The 24,806-nt window shown below is 46.7% G+C and overlaps 1 protein-coding gene across 2 annotated transcripts in view; it reads right to left on the bottom strand.

The window, feature by feature from the left end:
• Positions 1-861: 861 nt before the first annotated feature.
• CLPB (ClpB family mitochondrial disaggregase) overlaps positions 862-24,806 on the bottom strand; it is a 1,140,376-nt gene continuing 1,116,431 nt past the window's right edge. For both annotated transcript variants that reach the window (XM_085623404.1, XM_085623405.1), the window contains 2 exons: positions 21,036-21,140; positions 862-1,304 (listed from right to left, as the gene is read on the bottom strand). In XM_085623404.1, the coding sequence (XP_085479530.1) occupies positions 1,059-1,304; positions 21,036-21,140 (351 nt within the window). In that variant the 3' untranslated portion in view covers positions 862-1,058. The remainder of the gene's footprint in view (positions 1,305-21,035; positions 21,141-24,806) is intronic.

The following is a 24,806-nucleotide window of genomic DNA, read 5'->3' as shown; positions in this document are numbered from 1 at the left end:
GAAAAGTAGCGATAACCCCTGTTATCGCTACTTTCCTTACGCCTGCTTCAGGACTGACTTAGTCATGATATCCTATGGAGGGTGGATATCATGGCTAAGTTTGTGAGTCCCTATCAGCAAGCTAACGCCACATTGCGTGAGATTATCGCTGGGTTTCCAGCGATAATCCCACGTTAGGCAGTTAGCGTGAGGATTTTTATCGCTGAGGAGATAAGCGTTGCTAATAGCACGCTATCTCAGCGATAAAAATCCACATTACCCAGCGATAACTATACTCACGCTAAGAGCGCTGAGCGATAATTATCGCCGGGTGTTGCTGACATGCCCCTATGACATTACCTTCGAGGTTATTAGCTCAATTCTTACATGCACTAAGTTTTAGTAAGGGACACCTTCAGATACAATCCTTTTTACTGCGCGGTCTTTAGGTCGTGCTTTAAAAATTGCTCCATGGTTCTGGCCACACATTCCACGCATATCAAAATAACTGCGATTCACTTTGAAGGCCGAACTGTTTCTCTATTCTGGCAACAGGAGCGATTTTTGATAGTTGGTCCCCATGCTCCTCCCCTACCTGAATTCCTTAATTATACGTAGTATACTTGAACCACTTATCCAGGGATCCTAAATTAAATTAAAAGAACATGGCCTATGGTGAGATTCTTTCCACCTATGCCCAATGCCTCGCTCATATTTTAAAGGATAACGATTCTGACAACTGAGGGCATTAAATAGAAATAGACCTGTTGATATAGATTTTGACAGCAATTTAACTCAATGTAAATCTTGAGCGTTAAGAGCAAATAACTGCAGCAGACAACAGCATTTGACTCATGCTTGAAACAAGAGAACCAAATGGAATCATTTCTCCATCAGAATTTTCATTTTATAAAAACAAACGTCAAAAACAGAGAATATGGTGTTTTCTTGCTCTGTCACTTAACATATGCTAAATAAATCTGATGGATTAGCTGTTTTTCCCATGATGCTCCATATCGATGATCTGCTTTAAAATGACCAAGTCAGATGGATAAAGCTTTGGCAAGGTCCTTGCACGCTTAAAAAACAAACTTCATTTCCTCAGGATTGCGTGGGACTATGATGTCCAGCTTCCTGATTTTGCTGTTCTTCTCTACGATTTCAAGCCTCAGCATTGGTGTCTTCATCTCTTGGTCCACGTCTCCCTCCTTGGCTTTGAGTAGATGTTTGTCTGAATCGTCGACAGTAATACGCAGGGTGCACCCCCGAGGCAGAAGGTCCTGCTCATAGGCTGCAGCCAGTTGGTTGACAACACGGCGATCAACCTGAGGTGGATAGAAAAGGTAGTAAATGCTATGTGAACTATGGGTCAGCATATTTATTTCCTTGTATAGCCCCAGCAAATTACCTTTTAGACATTTCAGAGGGAAAAGAGCACTGGGGACTAAGAGAGGGGAGTAATAATAGGAACAGCAGAAGGAGGAGGCCATGAAGGAGATAAAGTGGTTTTGAGAGCGCAGGACCCAACCTCCAGTTAAAAGTTAGCACTGGTGTAGGAATGTTCTTGAATCTGAAGCTAAGTATCTTCCCCCCGGGTTAATAAGCAGGAACACATCCAAGAACCCAGTGCTAAAGGGCTGTCTCCACGCTAACCCTCCAAATTTCAATCGATTCCCAAAAATGCTACTTCTGGAGCTGGTTCACATGCTAACCCTCGCAAGTATATATATCTAAAAACCCTTATTTTCCCAAAGAGCTCCTTCATAGCCTAATCTTCAGTATTATGCCCACAAACACTTCTGGAGGGCTATGGCAGAGTTCTGTAGACAAATGCTCATAATTATACTCAAGAACACTACCTCCGAGCTAAGGAGCTGCTCCATAGTCTATCCCTCGCAGTCATGCCAAAGAACTCCCCCTCTGAGCTAAGGAGATGCTTCAGAATTTAACCCTTGTGACTACAATAGCTAAGGGCCCGCTCAGGTGTATGATCATACCAAAGAACCCTACCCCTGAGCTAAGATGGTGTTACAGAGGCTAACACTGGAATTCTATCTGAGAGTTAACAAGTTGTTCCCCTATTCCTCAGCTTTATCCCCAATAGCTTTACTTGAGAAATGCTTGGCAGACTACCCATCAGGATTATACCTACAAACTCTACCAGAGAACTATGGTGTTGCTTCATGGGACTGTCCCTAGGAATAAACCTGAAAACCCTGCCTTAGAGATAAGTAGTTGCTCCACAGACTAGCCATCTCTTGTGTTAGTCATAGAAAGACTTCAGAAGATTGTAATGCTTTAACCACCCAGCCAAGGATGTACAAAGATGGTATTCACAATTGAAGTCCCACCTGTCAGTCTTCACATGTACCCCAATACAAATATTCACAACTTATAACATCCTACCAAGTCCAGCACACATTTATATCATAATTATAAAGGTACTGGTGAAAAAAATCGAGACCCATGTGCATTCTGTAACTGCAAAACCAATGTGCAGCAATCTGTAAAATGTAAGAGTAGCATAACACTGGTATTGGTAACTTCAGATTACTCTGAGTGAGGATGTACCTAGGCTCACCAACTGGTGAGGAGGGAAGCAATTCCCTTTTGTTTAGTTACCCTCACACACCCTAGTGGTGTCATGCTTCATCATCGGGTCACCTCGACGCCTATAAGTCGGGGTAGGCTCAACCACAGTGTTGGGAGCTCTTGTGAAAATGAAGACCAGGGGGATTAAAGATAAAAACCTCAGACAGGCCCCGGTTTCCCTTTATTCATGGGTCTGTCAGGGGTATTAAAATACTTAAACTTCGGGTCAATGGGAGTATTATGGTCCTATGACCCTATTGCCAACATGCTTCAGTCCTTGGTCGGCCGTAAAGGTTCTGGACTTTCTTCAGGGCAAGGATCATCCACACTGGGAAGAGAAGAAGAAGGGGAGTCCCTATCCTATAAATTTAGTAAGGGCAGAGTAGCTGCTCCTTATGTGGAAATTACAGATATATTAATCCGTCATATTTGGTTCTCCATCTGTGAAAAACAAAAACACCATACATAATTTCATGAGCATACTTAATTTAGGTATTGCAGTCATGTCTTCTCCCAATTAGGTGGATTGGTTGAGACCAAACACCTGAAATGCCAAGTGAATGTGCAGACAAATGACCACGTTCTCACTTGACTTGTGCCGTTCACATCTGTATCTGTAACATAACTTTTCTATGTGTCAGATAAATGTGAGGTGGCGATTTTACTCGCATACTGACATTATCAGCAAGCCAGTGCATGTACATACAATACCGAGTGACAATCTCTACAAACAGCACTAGGCTGCTATCATTCAAAGTGAATTATAAAAATATGCACTCACATCTTTTTGTATAAAACCATTCAATTTCTTACCCAAGATGAGGAGAGAAACCCTTACTCTGGGAACCGCTAGGCAAAATGGAGTAGCCCTGTAGTCGAACCCTGTTATGTTGCCCATAAATAAGTGGGAGGGTAAAAAACGGAAACTCGCGTTTTTAGAGATTAGGGTATATAGAGTCTCCCTCGAGACGCTAGGTACTGTCTCTATAGTGTTGCCCAATCACACAATGTATCAGTACTTACTCCGTCAAGGGTCCTGCCCCCCTTTTCACCTATTTGAGAAATGTGAATTGACATCCCCGCCCACTGTGATGTCAGCGCAAGATGGATCTATTTAAACTCCGGCCTCCGGTACCTTAGAGCGAAAGCCGGGGACCGGGACCAAATAGGTGAAAAGGCGGGGCAGGACCCTTGACGGAGTAAGTACTGATAAGTTGTGTGATTGGGCAACACTATAGAGACAGTACCTAGAAAAACGAGTTTGGGTAAGTTGTGTTTCTAAGACACTAGATGTCCCTCACGAGTCAAATGCAAAAGCTTCATGAAAGGGTTTCAATGCTTTTGCATTTGACTCGTGAGGGACATCTAGTAACGACTAGTGGAACTGCAGCTTGATGTAATAATAATTTAGTTGCTTTTGCATTTGACTTGTGAGGGACATCTAGTAACGACTCGAACTGCAGCTCTTTGTAGAATTATTTTGATACTGGACACTAATATTCTCTGCCCACTGCTAATCTCGTCCCATAATGCTTTGCAGGGCCTTTGGTTGGGATTATATTTGTGCCCATAACTGTGCTTGGGGTGGTCCTAGGAGGAAGGGACCACCACTGAATCGTTCACCAGCATGATATGCTCTTTGTGTTCAAGGCATCTGCTTGGTCCTCCCCCTAGGTTAGGGGGAACCCCAAAATCAACACCTCTCTCATTGCCTGTATTTTCATGTCAAAATTCACTTTTGTGAATTGGTTATATGCTTTTTAGCATGTAAAATTGCTTAATCAAAGCATTTGTGGGTGTTGTTGGTTTTGCTGCTATGCTACGTGTTTTAGCACAGTTTCTGCACTGTGCTACGTGCATTTTGCATAGTACGTAGTAGTACTAACTTTGCATGCTCCCTGAGCGTAGTGTAGTACTACGCCCAGGGTTAATCATGATAGCACGCGTCATGCTTTGAGAGGGTGCTGTTATCTCACTTTCAAGATCACTTCTATCTCTCATCTAGATCGGACCTCTTTGCATGTGAGTTGTTGGTTTGCTGTGGAAGTTTCTCACCACAGAGCAGCCCTCCAAGAGATTAATACATCTCAGTTTGTATTGAGGAAGTTTCCGCACGTTTATTTTTGGTTTTAAAAGCACTGAATGCCGCATTCCTTGCCGCCAGCAATATCCAGGTAACAGTAATAACTCCGGTGATTAATGTTCTTCCTAGAGAGAGATCGGAGTTTTGTCTAGCTGAGGTTTTGCCCGATCATAAAATAACACAGAGGGTTTATATGCCTGCTGCAAAGAACGTGTACCATGCAGATCACAAAGTGCATATATTGTAAAAAGGTCAGTGGGTTTCTGCTTTTCTAAGAGAAATCCTTTTGTTCCGTGCAGTTTATAAGTTAAAATCCTAATATAGAACAGAGAGCTATTAGCTGGCATCAAAGAACTGCAAAAAATATTCATTTGGGTAGCAATTGAATCTTATTATTAAAGACAACCCCCAACTATGGTGTTCCGTTTTAAATTCGGAGTTTGTGCTTCTCCAGACCAAGCACTCATAAACTAAACTGCCTACCAGTATGGATGACATTTCCCTCCTATACCTTGTATATCTCTGGCTTATGCAACATTTCCTATACATTGATATACACATGTATCATGATTGAGTGTGTGATGCAAAGTGCTTTGACACCCTACACTGGTATGAGCGGCGCTATATAACAAATGAAATGCATCTGAAAGAGAGTGGTTATGAAGACTTGAGGGGCACTGTTAAAGGGTGGTATTGAGGGAATCCGTGTTGGAGGGGGTCACTACCTTTACCATGGATGGGGGGCGCAAACAAACATTGTCGCACTGGGTGCTGCCAGCGCTAAAGCTGGCCCTGTGCTGGAAAGCAGAATGTCTCTGCAAATAATTTGAAACTCTGACTCATATAAAATACGAAAACATATGAATTATATGCACATTACAGTGCCGTAACATGTTTTTTGTCGGATTACTGGAGAAAACATGGATGGTTGGAATCTATATGTGAAACCTGTAAAAATAGCTCTCTTAATAGCATTGCAACGTAAAGTTCTCATCAAAATAAAAGGATTTAATTAAGTTGTTCACGTGTGGAATGTTGTCTGTTGCATAAATAATGTGTGCCCCGTGCAGAGTCCATTATTGTTACACAGGTTATATTCATTGTAAGTTATGCACAATTGATTTACCTTCTTTTGTGATGAAACTGTAGGATTTTTTTCAGGTACTTGCCTGTGTAACCAATTCATGTCATAGCATGTGTATCTAAATTGCAAACCTGTCTTAAGCCCCCTCACGTGCTGCTCTATGTGTGGAAATACATCTTCTTTTCACTTTTTTACACAAAGGTTTGGAATTGTATTTGCACTGATATTTGTTGCTGCATTCGCATGCATGGTCGGGTTCTTGGCGCACATAGCCTTGGCTGCAGTGCACAGAGACCTTACAGAGGAAAAAAATTAGAGGAAACACTCGTCAGGACTCCGTCCTCCTCAGTGAGATCCATCTCAAGGCGGTATCTTGTACCGCAAATGTGGGACATACACTCCCCGAGCCTCACTAACTTCAGGGTGTCCCACTCCACCCCCCGCCGTGCGGTTGGCAACCAATTTGTCTCGAAGCAGCTGGTAGTCACCTCACAGATTTTTTCCAGAAACAGTTTGTCACCCAGTGCCTCTGGGTGGAGATGGCATAAGGGGACTCGCGGCCTAATGCCACCCATGCCAAATTCAGCAAAAACGGTTCGTGGTCTGATCGGAATCTACCCAAAATATGGACCATCAGTATGCCAGCTGCCACGTTGCCTGACATCAAAAATCTGTTGAGACGACTATATGTCTCATGCGTCGGTACATAGCATGTGAATTCCCACACCCTAGGGTGGGTTTCATGCCAGATATCTGTGCACTGTACACGTTCCATCACATCACACAGGGATTCCAGCATATGCGATTTAGTGTGAGGCCTCGGCGGATGCCGATGTAACTGCCCATCTAACATACAGTTGAAATCCCTTGACCACAACATTGGAATTCCGACATAATGGAGCAGTTCCCTTTCCAACTCCAGACAGAAACCACTACCATCAAAATTTGGTGCATATACGTTCAACAGGCACACTTCCATGCCGTCCAGGACACCATGCAATAAAAGGTACCTCCCCTCAATGTCTGCCTTAAAGCCACAAACCCGGATGGGAACCTGTGGGGCCCCCAGGTCACAAACCCACGTGCATAGTTGGAATAAGTGACAGAGTACAACTGTCCCCTCCATTTGGTACCTTGTGTACCTCACTCTCCATTAAATGCATCACCTGCAGCAGTTTAATATGCACACCCTGCCTACGCAGGTACGTATGTACCCTATACCTTTTCACATATGAGTTGACCCATGAACATTCCATGTTCTCAACTTAACATGGACTATCATTCTGCCTTAGCCCTTCCCCAAACCACACCACCTCTCCCTCCTACTCCCACCGGCCACCACAAGCCCTTAACCTCACTGCTGTCAGATCCCAACTGAAACAAATCATTACCTCCTACCGAGTGAATACAGAAAAACAACTCATGCCTCCCCAAACATCAGTCCCCCCTAGACCCTCCCTGTTAACAGTTCCTCACACACCCAACCACGTTACATAAAAAATTAAGAAAAAAAACACCAACCACCCCAACTAACCCCTGCAACTCACAAATGTAATATGTATCGAGGGGGTGCCCGCCCGGTGCCAGCCAGTCGTAGCAACTCCCAAGCAAAACACTGCTGCATCCACACTTAAACACGCACACAACACTCACCCATGCACAATCATGCAACTCTTACCACACAAACACTCAGATCCCACACTCCAAACATCAACTTCCACACCACAGTGCGGGGAGTAGCTCTGCCCATATATTCAACATCCAATTCTTATGCTAAAGCACTAGCACAGCATCTACATATTACACAGCTCAGGAAAGTAGGCTGTGTGCCTGGGGGTCTATCCTGGACCCACCGGCTCCATGGCTGCATCAACAAGATTAGTCCAGCCGCTATCTCCAGGGAGGTTCCCCACAACAGTCTGCACTCTGCACAGTAGCAGTAGGACTCCTCCATTGCCGGGGTCTCCTTCACCACATCGGTTCCACTGTCGGCCAAAATAGATGCAGTTACTGCCTCCATGAGAACCATTGCCTCCTCATGCTCTGACATTTGACACTTAGATCCAGGGTACCATCGCGGGGATCACCACATTGACAATGACCTTAGTTTTCCTTGAAAAAGTTTCTAATTGTCCAGTTTGTTGACTTTGCTAATGTTTGTTCTCAGATGAGTGACATTGTTTTGATTTATTATTGCTTGCAAAATCTGTATCTCTGGAACCCTCCGATGGATCTTTTTCGTTCTGGTGTGTAAATTAGAAATACAGTCTATTTTTATAAATTGTTGTTGGATTTCTTGAGTATTGTGTCTATTTCTTCTTCAATTTTTTGGGTGCGGTTTAAAAGTTTAACACTTCTTCCGCTGAGTAGCTCTTGTTGCTCAGTGCCACAGCTACCCAAGGTTCAGCTGAGCGTTTTACAGACGAAATTTCTTGGACCCAAAGCGATTGGTAAGTGTATTACACGGTGAGGTCGCACGACCATACCATATAATAGACCCCATTTCCTCACAGCTTTTATAGCTGCCATCTCTATAGACGCATTAGTTACTTACACCCACAATTGTACTACTTTACACCACTGCACACCACACTACTCCACGCCACTCTTTGACATTCTACTCAATACTATTCCACACCACTCCACTCTATGCCCCTCTACTCCACCAATTGTACTCTACGTCAATCCACTCAATGCAATGCTGCTCTACTCTGAGCCACTCCACTCTAGGCCACTCCATTCCACTCTGCTCCAGACCATTCTATGCCACTCTACACCACTCCACTGTCCTCTACTGCACTCTACTCTATGCCACTCCACTCTCCTCTACCCCACCCAATGCCACATGTGCCAATTTACTCTACTGCACTCCACCATATACCAATCTACTCTGCGTCACTACTCCACTCTACACCACTAAAAGTCACTCCACTCAATACTACTCCATGGCACTACTCCACTGTATGCCACACCATTTCACTCTGTCACACTAATCTACACCACTCCATTATATCCTATGCCATTCTAGTCTACGCTGATATACGCCACTCACCTGCACTCTGTGCCACGCCACTAACTTTCGAGCCATGCTGCTGTACAACATGGCTAAAAGACATTGGCGATGCCAATAGCTCTTACATAGGCAAGACCTATTGGCTTAGCCAAGGCTTGTTCGTTTTATTTTGCTGAGGTTACCACTTCTAAATCTTTATTTTACATCATGGGCTTCACTCACTTCTTCCTCCCCTCTCTGATCATATTCATTGAAGGTAACAAACACTTTCAGTGAGTATTTGCTCTATCTCCTTTGTTGCTGCAAGGAGGAGGGTAGTGTTCCAGTCGCAGAAAGGCAGCTCCGAGGTAGGTAGCCCGTGTCTCAATTTTACCTCCACCTGTAAGTGAGATGTGCTTTCCACTCTCACCTCCCCTTGTTATGAGGCACAGCGTCTCAGGTCACTTACACCCATGCAGTTCCAACACCTCACCTCTTTCTCCTAGGTTCAGTAACTCATTGAGGCATTGTGTGACTCTACTTTTACTTTTAATACTTTGAGTTTAAAAATGAACTATTTTTTTTTACATGATAGGGTTTGCTTGAGTTAACCGTTGTGAGAAGTTGGCCTGATGTATGTTGTCACTAGTTATAGTGTACACCTTATATCAGTCCAAATACCCTTATGGTGATTGGTTGTAAAGTCAACCTTATAGACCAGCTATCCTAGTGGTAGCATGGACAAGAGCAGTCTTAGGCTAAACTCTGAATGGCATGTGAAGCCAGCTGTGATACCATATATAATCCCTTGAATACCAAATGAAAGGACACCACAACAGATATATATATAAAATAAAGTGTATTTATTCTAAGCAAACCCTCAGCACTCTTTAGGAGATTAGAGGTAAGTACAACACAGTCTTATTAATGCATACAGTAAGTCACACAGGTAAGTAATACAGTTAGGCCCTAGGGGCCACGCAAACCATATACTAAATAAGTGGTATAAGAACCACTTTCACGGAAATAGAATAGGCCTAGGCCTAGGGAATCGCTGGGGCTACACTACACTAGCGTTAGTTAGGAAGTGGGAGGCCCACGGGATTCGTGTGCAGAGTGGAAACACTCACGCGTAATGCGTAAAAGTCAATAGCAATATTACAGTTTAGAAAACGGTAGATTTAGGACACTTCCGGAGTAGCTAGGAAGTTGAGACTTGAAAACTAGACACTAGGATAGTCACTATCCTGATGAGCACCGGAGTACCCAAGTTACCTAGCCCACAGGCTGCGGGTGCATAGGGGTGAAGATGCGTCGTTTTCGTCGTCGACTCCTATGGATGCCTGAAGAAAGATGCTGACAGGCAGTCAGGGGAGAGTGTCCGGTGGATCCCAAGGCTGGGATCTAGAAGAGAAGAAACCTGCAAGCAGAAGGGACAGAGTCAAGGTCACTAGCCAGTGACCACGTGGAACCAGGAAGGAACCAGGCGATGTCGTGAAGAGTTGCAGGTGAAGGTGAAGCTTGTCGCTGCAGCCAGGAGGACCAGGAAGCGTCGAGGACGACCAGGACCAGGAGGCGAGCTGTCCCACGAAGGCTCTTGCTGTCGGCAGCGTCGAAGTTGGACTAGGACTCACCAAGCCTTGGCAAGCGGAACCCACGAAGAACAAAGGACTTGCTTCTGGTGCAGACCAGGAAGGTCTGGGGTGCTTCTTCTTTGCAGAGAAGCGGGAGCCAGTCTGGAGGAGCCAAACCAGCGCAGAAGATTTCAGGGAGCGTCGTCACAAAGGCCACTAGCCAGCGGGCAAGCAACCGGACAGACGCGGCAAGCAGGAAAATGCTGAAGGGCCCCACGCAGGACTCGTGGAGTGTGGGGGGCTGGTCTTCGGTGCAGATGGTGCTTGGGGTTGGGGCTTCTCAATCCCCGGTGCACAACTTCGAGGGTACCTCAGAAGCTGCGCTGTAAGTTACTAGCCACTTTTCCCAGGTAGCCGGTCCCACGTCGCTCGTCGCCTCCACGGATCTCAGCTCTGCTGCAGATGTGGATGAGGGTCGGAGAAGTCTGGAAGTCAAAGCTCTGGTCGGGCTCTGCAGTCGGTTCCTCGTAGAACGGTCGCAAAGCAAAGGGTAGTCTCTTGATGGTGCCTGTTTGCACAGGGTAGCCACTCCTCGGCTACAAGGGAGATTCTTCAGTCTTCTTCTTTCGTCGAATGTCGAAGGTCTAGAGTTTCTGTTCAGTTTTGCAGGTTCAGGATAATCTAAAGTCTTGAGGCCCAACTCCCACTCTTATACTAATCTGGGGGGCTGGGATACCTGCTAGGTCACGCCTTATGGGTGGGACCTGGGAGGGGGTGGTTACACCCACTTCCCTTTGTCCAGTTTCGCGCCAGAGCTGGGGCTGGAGTGCCCCAGCGCCGGTTTGAACTGGACTATGCAAGGAACACCTTGTGTGCCCCAGGCATGTCTCATTCCTTTCAGCCCACCCTGCCCCAATACACTAAAGGCTGTCTGGAGAGGTGCTAGCACCTCCCCAAGCAGGAAACCTATTGTCCAGGCCTCCCTGGCTGGGATCACTCCCAGCTGCAGGAGGTCAGACTTGTGTCGTGGCAGCAGCATCCATTTTGTGATGCTGAGGCTTTGGTCAGAGGCTAACAGTTGAAGTATGATTTTAACATGTCTCTCCCTCTAGAAGGGGGGAATAATATTCTCATGTCCAGAAATGGCATGGGGGTATTATTCCCTAGTGTTAGACACCTTACACGACATGTTTTGATAAAGCCAAACCATAGTTACCATAACCGTCTAAGATTATAAGGCACTTTAAGAGTATATGGTAGGCTATATCATAGAACAGCTATAAGGACAAGGTTCCGAAAGCTGCAGACAGGCTCAGCTCATGCTAGAGCACCATCTCACATGTTACCAAGCACTCTGCCTCCAGGATTGTCAAGGCCTGCCATAGGAGTGACTGATAGGTACACATGTGTCTATATGTAAGTTAGGTATAGGAATACTACACCTAAGCAAGGGGTGAGTACACGACCTTGCCCCAGCTGAGTGATCAGCCAGTTGTGTCAAAATGGAAGGCCAGGCCAGGGGTGGCATAATACATGCTGCAGCCCCTGGTAGGCCTAGGGTACACCTATGCCCTGGGTACCTAGGGTACACTGTACAGGGGCCAATAAGGTGATCCTATCCAAATGGGTTATGCACCTAAAGTACATAGTATTAATTTAGAGAGAGAACAGCAGGGCTGTGGGTCTGATTGGCAGGCCCACAGCCACATCTAAGTCGAAAACCAGTAAAGCAAAAGCAAAAAGTGGGGGTGAACATAGAAAGCAGACCCTACTCTCCTACACAACCCCCCCCCATACTTAGGGACATTAAACTAACCTTGACCAGTTGAGTCTTCATGTTCTAAGTGGAAATATCTGGAGAGTCCATCTGCATTGGCATGGTCAGTCCCAGGTCTATGTTCCACTGTGAAGTCCATCCCCTGTAGGGAAATGGACCACCTAAGAAGTTTGGGATTTTCACCCTTCATCTGATTTAGCCACAAGAGGGGCTTATGGTCTGTCTGAATCTTGAAGTGAGTGCCAAACAAGTATGGCCTCAGCTTCTTCAGGGCCCAAACCACAGCAAAGGCCTCCCTCTCAATAGCTGACCAACGTTTCTCTCTAGGGGTCAGCCTTCTACTTATAAAAGCAATGGGCTGGTCTTGACCATCTACATTCAGTTGTGAAAGAACAGCTCCCACACCTAACTCAGAAGCATCTGTCTGGACAATGAACTCTTTGGAGTAGTCTGGACTTTTCAGAATAGGTGCACTGCACATGGCCTGCTTCAGGTCATCAAATGCTTTTTGACAGCTTACTGTCCACTGAACTTTCTTTGGCATCTTTTTGGAGGTCAAGTCATTAAGTGGTGTCACTATGGACCCATAGTTCTTAACAAACTTTCTGTAGTACCCAGTCAGGCCCAAGAAAGCTCTGACCTGAGTCTGGGTAGTTGGAGGAGCCCAGTCCTTTATGGTCTGGATCTTGCTCTCCAGTGGTTGAACCTGACCCCCACCAACTAGGTGGCCCAGGTATACAACCTTGCTCTGCCCTATCTGGCACTTAGTGGCCTTGATAGTGAGGCCTGCCTTTTGCAGGGCCTCTAAAACATTCCTCAGGTGGACCAGGTGATCCTCCCAGGTGGAGCTAAAGACAGCAATATCATCAAGATAAGCTGCACAATAATCATCCAACCCAGTAAGGACTTGATTCACCAGCCTTTGGAAAGTGGCAGGTGCATTCTTCAAACCAAAGGGCATTACCACAAATTGATAAGGTCCTCCTGGGGTCGAGAAAGCAGTTTTGGCCTTTGCACTCTCAGCTAGTCTGATTTGCCAGTAGCCTGCTGTTAGGTCAAATGTGCTCAAAAACTTAGCAGCTGCCAGTCTGTCAATGAGCTCATCTGCCCTAGGTATTGGGTGGGCATCTGTCCTAGTGACAGCATTGAGACCTCTGTAATCCACGCAAAACCTCATCTCTCTCTTACCATCTTGGGTGTGAGGTTTTGGCACAAGGACTACAGGACTAGCCCAAGGGCTCTCTGAAGGTTCAATGACTCCCAGCTCCAACATCTTTTGTACCTCAACTTTTATGCAGTCCCTGACATGGTCAGGTTGCCTGTAGATTTTACTCTTCACAGGCAGACTGTCACCAGTGTCCACCTCATGGGTGCACCAGTTTGTCTGACTTGGGGTCAGAGAGAACATATGTCTGTAGGATTGCAGAACCTGTCTGCAGTCCTGTTGCTGATGGACAGTGAGGCTGTCAGAAAAGACCACACCATCAACTGAGCCATCATCAGGGTTCTGAGTCAACAGGTCTGGGAGAGGGTCACTCTCTTCCTCCTGCCCCTCATCTGTAGCCATGAGTAGCCCCATGTCTGCCCTGTCAACATATGCCTTCAATCTGTTGACATGAAGCACCCTGTGGGGGCTTCTGGGAGTCCCAAGGTCCACCAAGTAGGTGACTTCTCCCTTTTTCTCAACAATAGTGTGGGGTCCAGACCATTTGTCTTGGATTGCTGCTGGGGCCACTGGCTCCAACACCCACACTTTCTGTCCTGGCTGGTAAACAGTCAGTACAGCCTTTTGGTCATGCCAAGCTTTTTGGAGTTCTTGGCTTGCCTCAAGGTTTTTAGAAGCCTTCTTCATATACTCTGCCATCCTGGAGCGGAGACCAAGTACATAATCCACTATGTCTAGTTTGGGTTGTCTGAGAGGTCTCTCCCATCCTTCCTTCACCAAACACAGGGGTCCTCTTACAGGATGCCCAAACAAAACCTCAAAAGGGCTGTAGCCAACCCCCTTTTGTGGGACCTCTCTGTAAGCAAACAGAAGGCAGGGTAAAAGGATGTCCCATCTTCGCCTAAGCTTGTCTGGTAATCCTTTTATCATTCCCTTTAGGGTCTTGTTGAATCTCTCAACAAGCCCATTGCACTGTGGGTGATAGGGTGTGGTGAACTTATAGTTAACACCACACTCCTTCCACATTGCAGTCAAGTATCCTGACATAAAGTTGGCACCTCTGTCAGAAATGACCTCCTTTGGAAAGCCCACTCTGGAGAATACTCCAAGCAGGGCCCTTGCCACAACAGGAGCTGTTGTGGTCCTCAGGGGAATTGCTTCTGGGTACCTGGTGGCATGGTCCACTATCACCAGTATGAATCTGTGCCCAGATGCTGTTTGTGGGTCCATTGGTCCTACAATATCTATGCCCACTCTTTCAAAGGGGACCCCCACCACAGGTAGTGGTATGAGGGGGGCCTTTGTGGTGCCACCTGATTTGCCACTGGCTTGGCAGGTGACACAGGAGCGACAAAACACCTTGGTATCTTCTGACATATGGGGCCAGTGAAAGTGAGGGACAAGCCTGTCCCAAGTCTTGTTCTGGCCTAAATGCCCTGCAAGGGGAATATCATGGGCCAAGGTTAGAAGGAAGCCTCTGAACTTCAGTGGTATGACCAACCTCCTGGATGCACCAGGCTTGGGGTCTCTAGCCTCTGAGTACAGTAGCCCTTCATCCCAATACACTCTATGGGTACCTTGAGCATTCCCTGCAGCCTCAGCAGCAGCCAGCTGTCTGAGGGGTTCAAGAGAGGGGCAGTCTAATTGAGCCTGCCTCAGATCTGCCCTGGAAGGTCCCCCTGTCCCAAGAAACTCAACCTGATCAGGTTCAAGTTCTTCTAGGACAGTTCCTTCAGGGCTCTCAGAATCATCCTCCTGGGAGGGCTGATCCACCACCTGAGGCAGGGGGGAAGGCACAGCCTTAACCCTACTGCTCTTTCTCTTGGATTGTGACTGGTCCATAGTTTCAGGATCCAGCACTTGTTCAGTGTTGCACTTTTTGGCCTGTGACCTGGTCACAGCAAGGACATGTGCATCTATCCCCAGCATTTCTGCATGGGTCCTATACTCCACTTCAGACCAAACTGAAGTTTCAAGATCATTGCCCAGTAAACACTCTACAGGAAGGTCTGAACTAACAACAACTTTCTTGAGGCCAGTTACCCCTCCCCAGGAGAAGTTAACAATAGCCACACTATGGGAGGTAGTGGCATTGCTAGCGTTGGTCACTAGGTAATTCTCACCTAGTATGATCTGTCCAGGGTCCACAAAAGCAGGTGTCACCATTGTGACACTAGCTCCAGTGTCCCTGTAGGCCTGAGCCATTCTTTGGTTGATAAAAGGTGTCTATCTGTACTTGCCCAGGTTACTGGGGCCTACAGTAGAGGACAAAGCTAAGTCCCCATCACAGATCAGGACAGCCTGAGTAGGTACTCTGACTAGGCCAGAATCCTCCTCAGTTCCCAGGGTTAACCCTACTACACCCTTTTGCTGGGAACCACCACTTACAGCTGAACTAGGGGGTACAGTTGCCTTAGGGGCAATGGTGGCTGGGGGCTTATCCTTTTTGGTGCACTCACTAAACCAATGTGAGTTGGACTTACAATAGTTGCACCATGGTTTCTTTTGGCCATCTTTCTTCTTATCCTTTTTGGAACCACCCTCCCCCTGAGCCTTTTGGGGGCCTGGTGAAGACTTCTGGTCTTTTTGTTTCTGCTCATTACCCTTCTGGTCTGCCTTTTTCTGATCACCGCCCTGGTTCTGGTTTTTCTGCTTAACTCTAGTCCTGACCCATCTATCTGCCTTCTTTCCCAATTCTTGGGGAGAAGTCAGATCAGAATCAATCAGGTGTTGATGCAATAGCTGGTTTTGACAGTTGTTAAGTATTTGCTCTCTCATGATCAAATTATACAATCCTGTATAGTCCTTAACCTTACTTCCCATTAGCCAGCCTTCCAGAGCCTTAGTGGCACAATCTACAAAGTCAGTCCAGTCCTGAGTCTGTGTCTTCTGGGTATCCCTGAACAACAACCTGTATTGTTCAGTGGTTAGGCCAAACCCATCAATCAGAGCACTCTTCAGGACAGTGTAATTATCTGCATCCTCATCACTAACTGTGAGGAGCTTGTCTCTTCCTTTCTCAGAGAAGGAGAGCCACAAGATAGCTGCCCACTGACTTTGGGGTACCTGCTGTACTTTGCAAGCTCTCTCCAAAGCAGTTATCCATTTGTGGATGTCATCCCCACACTTGTAGGGAGGGACAATCTTGCTCAGGTTTCTATTATCATAGTGCCTGTCTCTATCTCTAGGAATGTTGCTGCCACCAGTGGGTTCTAACCCACTTAACTTTTGCTCTCTAGCCAGAGCAAGCTTCTCTTTGGCAAGGGCAAGTTCTTCCCTCTGAATCCTCAGATTAGCCTCCCTCATTCTGGCTGCATGCTCCTTTCTCTCAGGTGAAGTCATTCCCCTGTGAGAGGAAGCATTAGAGATGCTAGAGACATGGGAGTGGATGGATTCCCTTGAAGGGGATCTGTCCCTCCTGCTTCTCTGTGAATGCCTACTTGTGGGTCTGTATGGGGGGACCCCATTCAAACTCCCATGTAAACTTAAGTTAGCCTGGCTAAGTCTCCTTACTTGGCTCTGGCTGTCTACCTCCCCATCTGAAGCCCCATCTGACTCCTCTGTGGTGGGTAGACCCTCCTCTGTGCCTAGGGCACCTGCCTGAGATGCCCTCTGAGCATCATACTCCTCTAGGAGTTGTCTTAACTGAAGGAGGGTAGGGTTTGCACCCTGTTTTATTCCTCTGGAGGTGCACAATTGTCTCATCTCCTGGAATGTTAAGGTATCATATCTAGAGGGGATCTTTTGCAGACCTGATCCTCCTGAGAGAGCATCTACTTGATCTACTCTCAGAGACATGATCTAGTGAGGGTGTGGTGTGTGCACCTACCTACACTAGTTGTATCTACTAAACCTTTCTAGTAGTTGTAGTCAGGGTGTGTTACTCCCTTCAACCTACAGCTACAAAGTCCAGTAGGACTTAAGTATAATAATCTATGTTATATGTACCTAGACAATATCTGTGTGATCTTTCAATTTAGTATCTCAAGATTACAATGGTATTACAACAGCAAGCTCAGATCCCAACCGCTGCTCACCAATGTGAGAAGTTGGCCTGATGTATGATGTCACTAGTTATAGTGTACACCTTATATCAGTCCAAATACCCTTATGGTGATTGGTTGTAAAGTCAACCTTATAGACCAGCTATCCTAGTGGTAGCATGGACAAGAGCAGTCTTAGGCTAAACTCTGAATGGCATGTGAAGCCAGCTGTGATACCATATATAATCCCTTGAATACCAAATGAAAGGACACCACAACAGATATATATATAAAATAAAGTGTATTTATTCTAAGCAAACCCTCAGCACTCTTTATGAGATTAGAGGTAAGTACAACACAGTCTTATTAATGCATACAGTAAGTCACACAGGTAAGTAATACAGTTAGGCCCTAGGGGCCACGCAAACCATATACTAAATAAGTGGTATAAGAACCACTTTCACGGAAATAGAATAGGCCTAGGCCTAGGGAATCGCTGGGGCTACACTACACTAGCGTTAGTTAGGAAGTGGGAGGCCCACGGGATTCGTGTGCAGAGTGGAAACACTCACGCGTAATGCGTAAAAGTCAATAGCAATATTACAGTTTAGAAAACGGTAGATTTAGGACACTTCCGGAGTAGCTAGGAAGTTGAGACTTGAAAACTAGACACTAGGATAGTCACTATCCTGATGAGCACCGGAGTACCCAAGTTACCTAGCCCACAGGCTGCGGGTGCATAGGGGTGAAGATGCGTCGTTTTCGTCGTCGACTCCTATGGATGCCTGAAGAAAGATGCTGACAGGCAGTCAGGGGAGAGTGTCCGGTGGATCCCAAGGCTGGGATCTAGAAGAGAAGAAACCTGCAAGCAGAAGGGACAGAGTCAAGGTCACTAGCCAGTGACCACGTGGAACCAGGAAGGAACCAGGCGATGTCGTGAAGAGTTGCAGGTGAAGGTGAAGCTTGTCGCTGCAGCCAGGAGGACCAGGAAGCGTCGAGGACGACCAGGACCAGGAGGCGAGCTGTCCCACGAAGGCTCTTGCTGTCGGCGGCGTCGAAGTTGGACTAGGACTCACCAAGCCTTGGCAAGCGGAACCCACGAAGAACAAAGGACTTGCTTCTGGTGCAGACCAGGAATGTCTGGGGTGCTTCTTCTTTGCAGAGAAGCGGGAGCCAGTCTGGAGGAGCCAAACCAGCGCAGAAGATTTCAGGGAGCGTCGTCACAAAGGCTACTAGCCAGCGGGCAAGCAACCGGACAGACGCGGCAAGCAGGAAAATGCTGAAGGGCCCCACGCAGGACTCGTGGAGTGCTGGTCTTCGGTGCAGATGGTGCTTGGGGTTGGGGCTTCTCAATCCCCGGTGCACAACTTCGAGGGTACCTCAGAAGCTGCGCTGTAAGTTACTAGCCACTTTTCCCAGGTAGCCGGTCCCACGTCGCTCGTCGCCTCCACGGATCTCAGCTCTGCTGCAGATGTGGATGAGGGTCGGAGAAGTCTGGAAGTCAAGGCTCTGGTCGGGCTCTGCAGTCGGTTCCTCGTAGAACGGTCGCAAAGCAAAGGGTAGTCTCTTGATGGTGCCTGTTTGCACAGGGTAGCCACTCCTTGGCTACAAGGGAGATTCTTCAGTCTTCTTCTTTCGTCGAATGTCGAAGGTCCAGAGTTTCTGTTCAGTTTTGCAGGTTCAGGATAATCTAAAGTCTTGAGGCCCAACTCCCACTCTTATACTAATCTGGGGGACTGGGATACCTGCTAGGTCACGCCTTATGGGTGGGACCTGGGAGGGGGTGGTTACACCCACTTCCCTTTGTCCAGTTTCGCGCCAGAGCTGGGGCTGGAGTGCCCCAGCGCCGGTTTGAACTGGACTATGCAAGGAACACCTTGTGTGCCCCAGGCATGTCTCATTCCTTTCAGCCCACCCTGCCCCAATACACTAAAGGCTGTCTGGAGAGGTGCTAGCACCTCCCCAAGCAGGAAACCTATTGTCCAGGCCTCCCTGGCTGGGATCACTCCCAGCTGCAGGAGGTCAGACTTGTGTCGTGGCAGCAGCATCCATTTTGTGATGCTGAGGCTTTGGTCAGAGGCTAACAGTTGAAGTATGATTTTAACATGTCTCTCCCTCTAGAAGGGGGGAATAATATTCTCATGTCCAGAAATGGCATGGGGGTATTATTCCCTAGTGTTAGACACCTTACACGACATGTTTTGATAAAGCCAAACCATAGTTACCATAACCGTCTAAGATTATAAGGCACTTTAAGAGTATATGGTAGGCTATATCATAGAACAGCTATAAGGGCAAGGTTCCGAAAGCTGCAGACAGGCTCAGCTCATGCTAGAGCACCATCTCACATGTTACCAAGCACTCTGCCTCCAGGATTGTCAAGGCCTGCCATAGGAGTGACTGATAGGTACACATGTGTCTATATGTAAGTTAGGTATAGGAATACTACACCTAAGCAAGGGGTGAGTACACGACCTTGCCCCAGCTGAGTGATCAGCCAGTTGTGTCAAAATGGAAGGCCAGGCCAGGGGTGGCATAATACATGCTGCAGCCCCTGGTAGGCCTAGGGTACACCTATGCCCTGGGTACCTAGGGTACACTGTACAGGGGCCAATAAGGTGATCCTATCCAAATGGGTTATGCACCTAAAGTACATAGTATTAATTTAGAGAGAGAACAGCAGGGCTGTGGGTCTGATTGGCAGGCCCACAGCCACATCTAAGTCGAAAACCAGTAAAGCAAAAGCAAAAAGTGGGGGTGAACATAGAAAGCAGACCCTACTCTCCTACAACCGTTGTGTTAATTAACACAAATATTACGAAATATGCTTGACAGTGCTGATGGGATGTTTCTTCCCACAAATTCCTTGTTTGAAGACTTCCTCCAGAGTAGTGCCTTGGAATTTAGGAGCCGAGTTTGGGGATTCCAAGACCATGCAGAAAATATCGCTGGAAATAATCTGGCTGAACGTCAACTAACCTCTTCGCCCTTAACGGAGCTGGCAGTGCGTGGCGAAGGCTGAACTAACAGCCACGTTGCAGATGTCAGTAACTGGCATAGTCATCAAAAGGGCAGCTGAAGAAGAAACCGTTCCCTAGGTACATAAACGCAAATGTATTCGCGAGATCCCACCTAGTGCGTCGGACAAGGAATACCCCAACCTCTCTCTTCCCATCCCTCCCGATGCCTTCTAGTGATAAGCTGCTCATCCACCTTAAATGGACTCGATGAGAAATCATGGCAGCTACAACTTCAGATTCATAAGGAATTCTAAAATCACATTGGGACAGCATCCCAGATTTTATTCTCAACACAGCTTTGAGGAAATGGAGGTGGGTGAGGAAATGGAGGTGAGTACACAAAGAAATATCACATAACAAACAGTTGCGGCATGGCCAACGCAAATCTAAATCACCATTTTATGACAACCGTATGCATAAAAGGTGTGCATAAACATCTCTAGAGAAAACTTTTACACGTATATTTTCTAGTTTTGCAATCTGTTTTGCCAGATTGTTAACACTTAAGTGATTTGTTCAGATGCAATTGTAGCACAACAAAAGCCGCCCAATAGAGACAGCTGGGAATGACTCACGGCTAACACCCGTCAAGAAACCCACTAAGATGGGTTGAGTCAGTGCTCACAGGTGCTACATTTGGAACCATGACGTGAGAAACACCTCATGCACCATGCCTCGAGAGCACAGCCAGTGAAACAGATACCCACTGGAAAGAGAGGCTGCAAGTTGGACCTGCTGAGATGAAGGATGACAAGTATGTGCGGACACTGTTAGCCCAGTCCGTACCTCGTGCTTGATTGAGCGGGCACCGTAGTGTAGATTGTAGCCGTCCGCGAGCACATCCATCACCTCGCGGTCCCACTGCAGCGTGATGCTGTGTCTCTGGGAGGCCTGTGGAGAAAAATGAAGCCCCGGTTAGTCTACATGGAAAGAGAACGGCTCAGCGCAGAAGGATGGCAGTCAGAGGAGCCAGTGGGGATGCTATATCCCCTGTTCCCTCAGTCACTAACGCGGTGGGAGCGGAGAAAGCATCACGTCTTCACCTCCACTCTCACACGAGAAGACGTGTAGAATTCCCAAGGACACATTACTCAAGCAGGCACACATCACATATAATGAGGATAAACTCCCCCACTCCCCAAAAACTCATGTAAACCCAGTGCTTTAAATGGAAAGAAATAAGTGCAGGTACTCACCAAAAGGAGTGGTGGACTGGAGGGTGAAGTGTGTGGCGGGACTAGGGGCGCAGCCAGGGGCGGGGCTAGGTTTTCAACCTTTCTTAACTTAAAATCCAAGAAATCCAAGTGCATTGTAAGAAACTTGGAAGTATCTGTCCAATGGGTATGGCCCTAATAATCATTTATAAAGCATTTACTAATAAGCGTCTGAAGTTTGCAACCAAAGCTTTGCATGCTGGAATTTTTAGAAATCCTTACTTATAATGAGATAGGAGAACTACGAGTCCCAGCATGCAAAAGCATTACCAGCTAAAATCTAGAACTGTCTGAAAGTCTAAGGAATTCCATGGAGCTGCATAATTTGGGTTATGCATGGTTTCCCATACAAAACAAGTGGTTTAAATGCACAAAACCCCCCAAAATTGCGTTGCCTTTAATGTGTTCTTTTGTTTGAGGGTAATCATAAAATTGGCGGCGAGGGCAGGGATTTACATTCAAATAAAAATGCTTAATTTAAATTGCTGATGAACTAACATTTTCAGTCATTTAAAACAATGGCATCCTAAAAAGCTGTACTGCCCTGAAGCATACACCCCACACATTTATGGTGGACTCTCAACTCCTACTGTGCAGGATCAAAGGGTAAACAAAACTCCTGCCTCCTCACCGCTGCTGGAAGAGTTGCAGAGCAGCACGACAAGATTGCTGTGTCCTGGTGACAAGAGCTGCTGTTCTGGCGCTCCTGTGCGATCTCAGCTCAGGATTGCAGAATCAGAGCGGGTCGTGCGAAGAGTGCTGCTGAGGCACGAGAAAATACGAGGAGCACCACCTGTGTCTAGGGAAGGCCACCAAGAGTACCAGTACTCTCCTTGTCCTAAGAGAAGTTCCGGTACTCAAGAGGCGAAAGTTAAAAAGTGCTGGTACTCCGTACCGGTGAGTACCGGCCCATTTAAAGCACTGTGTAAAACCAGCATCTGGAAGTAACATGGTTTCGCATATTTCAAACAGGAAGAGCTGGAGGGTTTTGCGATGATGAAGAGCCCCGATTTATAGAGATTGTGCTTTGATGCAGGAGTGGTTGATGAACGTTAAAGTGATGGGGGGCAAATCTTTGTCGCAGATTGGCCTGAGCGCGTGAGCAAAGCAAGTGACCATGATTTCCTCCTGGAGCGTTCATGGAGTTCTCCAATCTCTTTGTGCTCCCAAGCTGCTCAACGCTTCTCTGCAGAGGTGACTACTGCTCACATCTCTCCACTTGCCATCACCCACTCAGACTGGCCCGATGCACCAGAGCTATCTAGTCCAGAAGCAGAAATGTCTTTCTGTAGGACCCCGGCCCAAATGATTTTACATTCTGACCTCTGTATTTTACTGCCCGTATCAGTAACCACCTGCCCTTGCCGCCCCACTACAGCTCAACTTGGGGAAAGAGGTGTCTGTGTCTTCGGCTGCCCCTTCCACTGCTCCTGTGATACCGCACATCTCCACCTTAGGGGCAAAGCACCTCAGTTTATTATATGCTGATCTGGCGAAACCTGTATACACTGCACTCCAAACAAAGTGAGGGGAAGCAATAAATGCATCGTCATCTACCCACTCACCAGTATATCCACCCACTAACTGATCCATTAATCAATGCATCCACTTCCATTTTTGTATCTGCCAAATCCCTAATCTATCTACCCATCAACTCATCAATCCATCTAAATGATTTTCCACAAATCCACCAATACAGTGACCCACACACCTACTCGGGCATCCACTTACCCATTGAACCATACACCAGCCCAGGCATCCACATATCCACCCATCCAACTATACACCCACTTAGGCATCCTTTGACTCACCTATTTATCCACTTATACACCCACACCAGAATTAATGCAGCCATTCACCCGTCGGGTTGTCTACCAGCTAAGGCATCTACTCTGTTTTCAATATACATAGCCAACTATCCACCCACCCATCCAACCTCCACCCACTCATTAATTCACTTGCTCACCTTTCGAAGCATCCATCCACTCATATCAATCTAGCCACTCATCCCTACACTCACTCATCCATACATCTACCAGTTAAACCTGTCCAGTAATACATTCACGTTTATACAGACAAAGCCACCTACCAATAAACACTATCACTTATAAAATGAGCCAGAGGTATTGCCATTGACATTGCTTGTTGTAAAAGTTACTTACCTTCAGTAACATATCTGGTAGAGACACAGTCTAGGCACAGAGTCCTTAACTTTTGAATTCTCCCCAGGCCCCAGTCTGGATCCGGAAATGTTTCAGCAGTACCACTGCGCAGATGTCAGTTTCTTCTGTGGTTCCGTGAATCCTGACACCCGTCAATAAAGGTTGCCGGTTCATGACGATTCTGGTATCAGCGAACCGCAAACGACGAGTGCGGTGTGCATTAGAGTTTTCGTCATGATTCTCCGATGGATTCACGATGCATTTTTGCGATCTAGTCTGAACCCTTGGGTTCCATTTTATGCATGACAGCCATTTTGTGGTTGCCCTCACATAGGCTTATGACTTTACGATGACTGTGGCCAAAGCAAGTCTCTCGGGACGCATGCACCTTAGCTTAAGGTCGTGTTGACTCCTGTGTGACCTGAGTGAACTGGCCCTGTTGCCCCAGGCTGAACTTGTTGAGCCAGTGCCTCGTTAGGCAGCTGGTCAGATAGAGATCAAAGAGCAGGGCATAGCTGATTTTATGGTACATGCACACACCCTTCTATCTTGCTTCTCATCTACATCTCCACTTCCCTTTATGACCTAAGTTATCGATTTTGGGTTAAGGTCTTCCGACCTGTTCGAACAAGAATGCTGTATGTTGCTTCGTCATTCCTAGTGGGCTGGATAACCTGAAAGTGCGTTCGTCGTTATGTGATACCTCTGTAATGTCATTCTCTGATTGGACAAGTTTGAAGTAATGGATGCTAGCCAGGAATGTGAATTTTGGTATATAAGACGATGCTCCGCCAAATAAGTTGAGCAGTCTCCTAAGAACATACACCGTGTTGTACTTCTAGGACCTCTGTTACTGGCTGCAGCTAATAAATACTATCTTTGACATCACCAAGAAGAGTCCCGTGTCTCTGTACTCCATGACAGGAAAGAACCCGAAGACTTAGGGCGTGCCCCTGCGCCGCTGAGAGAAAATCTCAGTTCTTCACTTCTGTGAAACCTTTCCCGCCAGAACGCGAAGCCACTATATAAAGTGGTTGAGGAAACAGTGTGCCAAAAGGATCAAAAATCTTTGAAACATTAATTAAGAAGAAATATCAAAGGGTATGTTAATACCAGGCACGGATTCTAGAGAAAATCCCAATAGAATCAACAAACCACAACAAACATGAAAACCTGCACCC

This window comes from Triturus cristatus, chromosome 8, assembly GCF_964204655.1.
Source record: "Triturus cristatus chromosome 8, aTriCri1.1, whole genome shotgun sequence".
NCBI lineage: Eukaryota > Metazoa > Chordata > Amphibia > Caudata > Salamandridae > Triturus > Triturus cristatus.
This window is presented reverse-complemented; position numbering and strand designations above follow the sequence as displayed.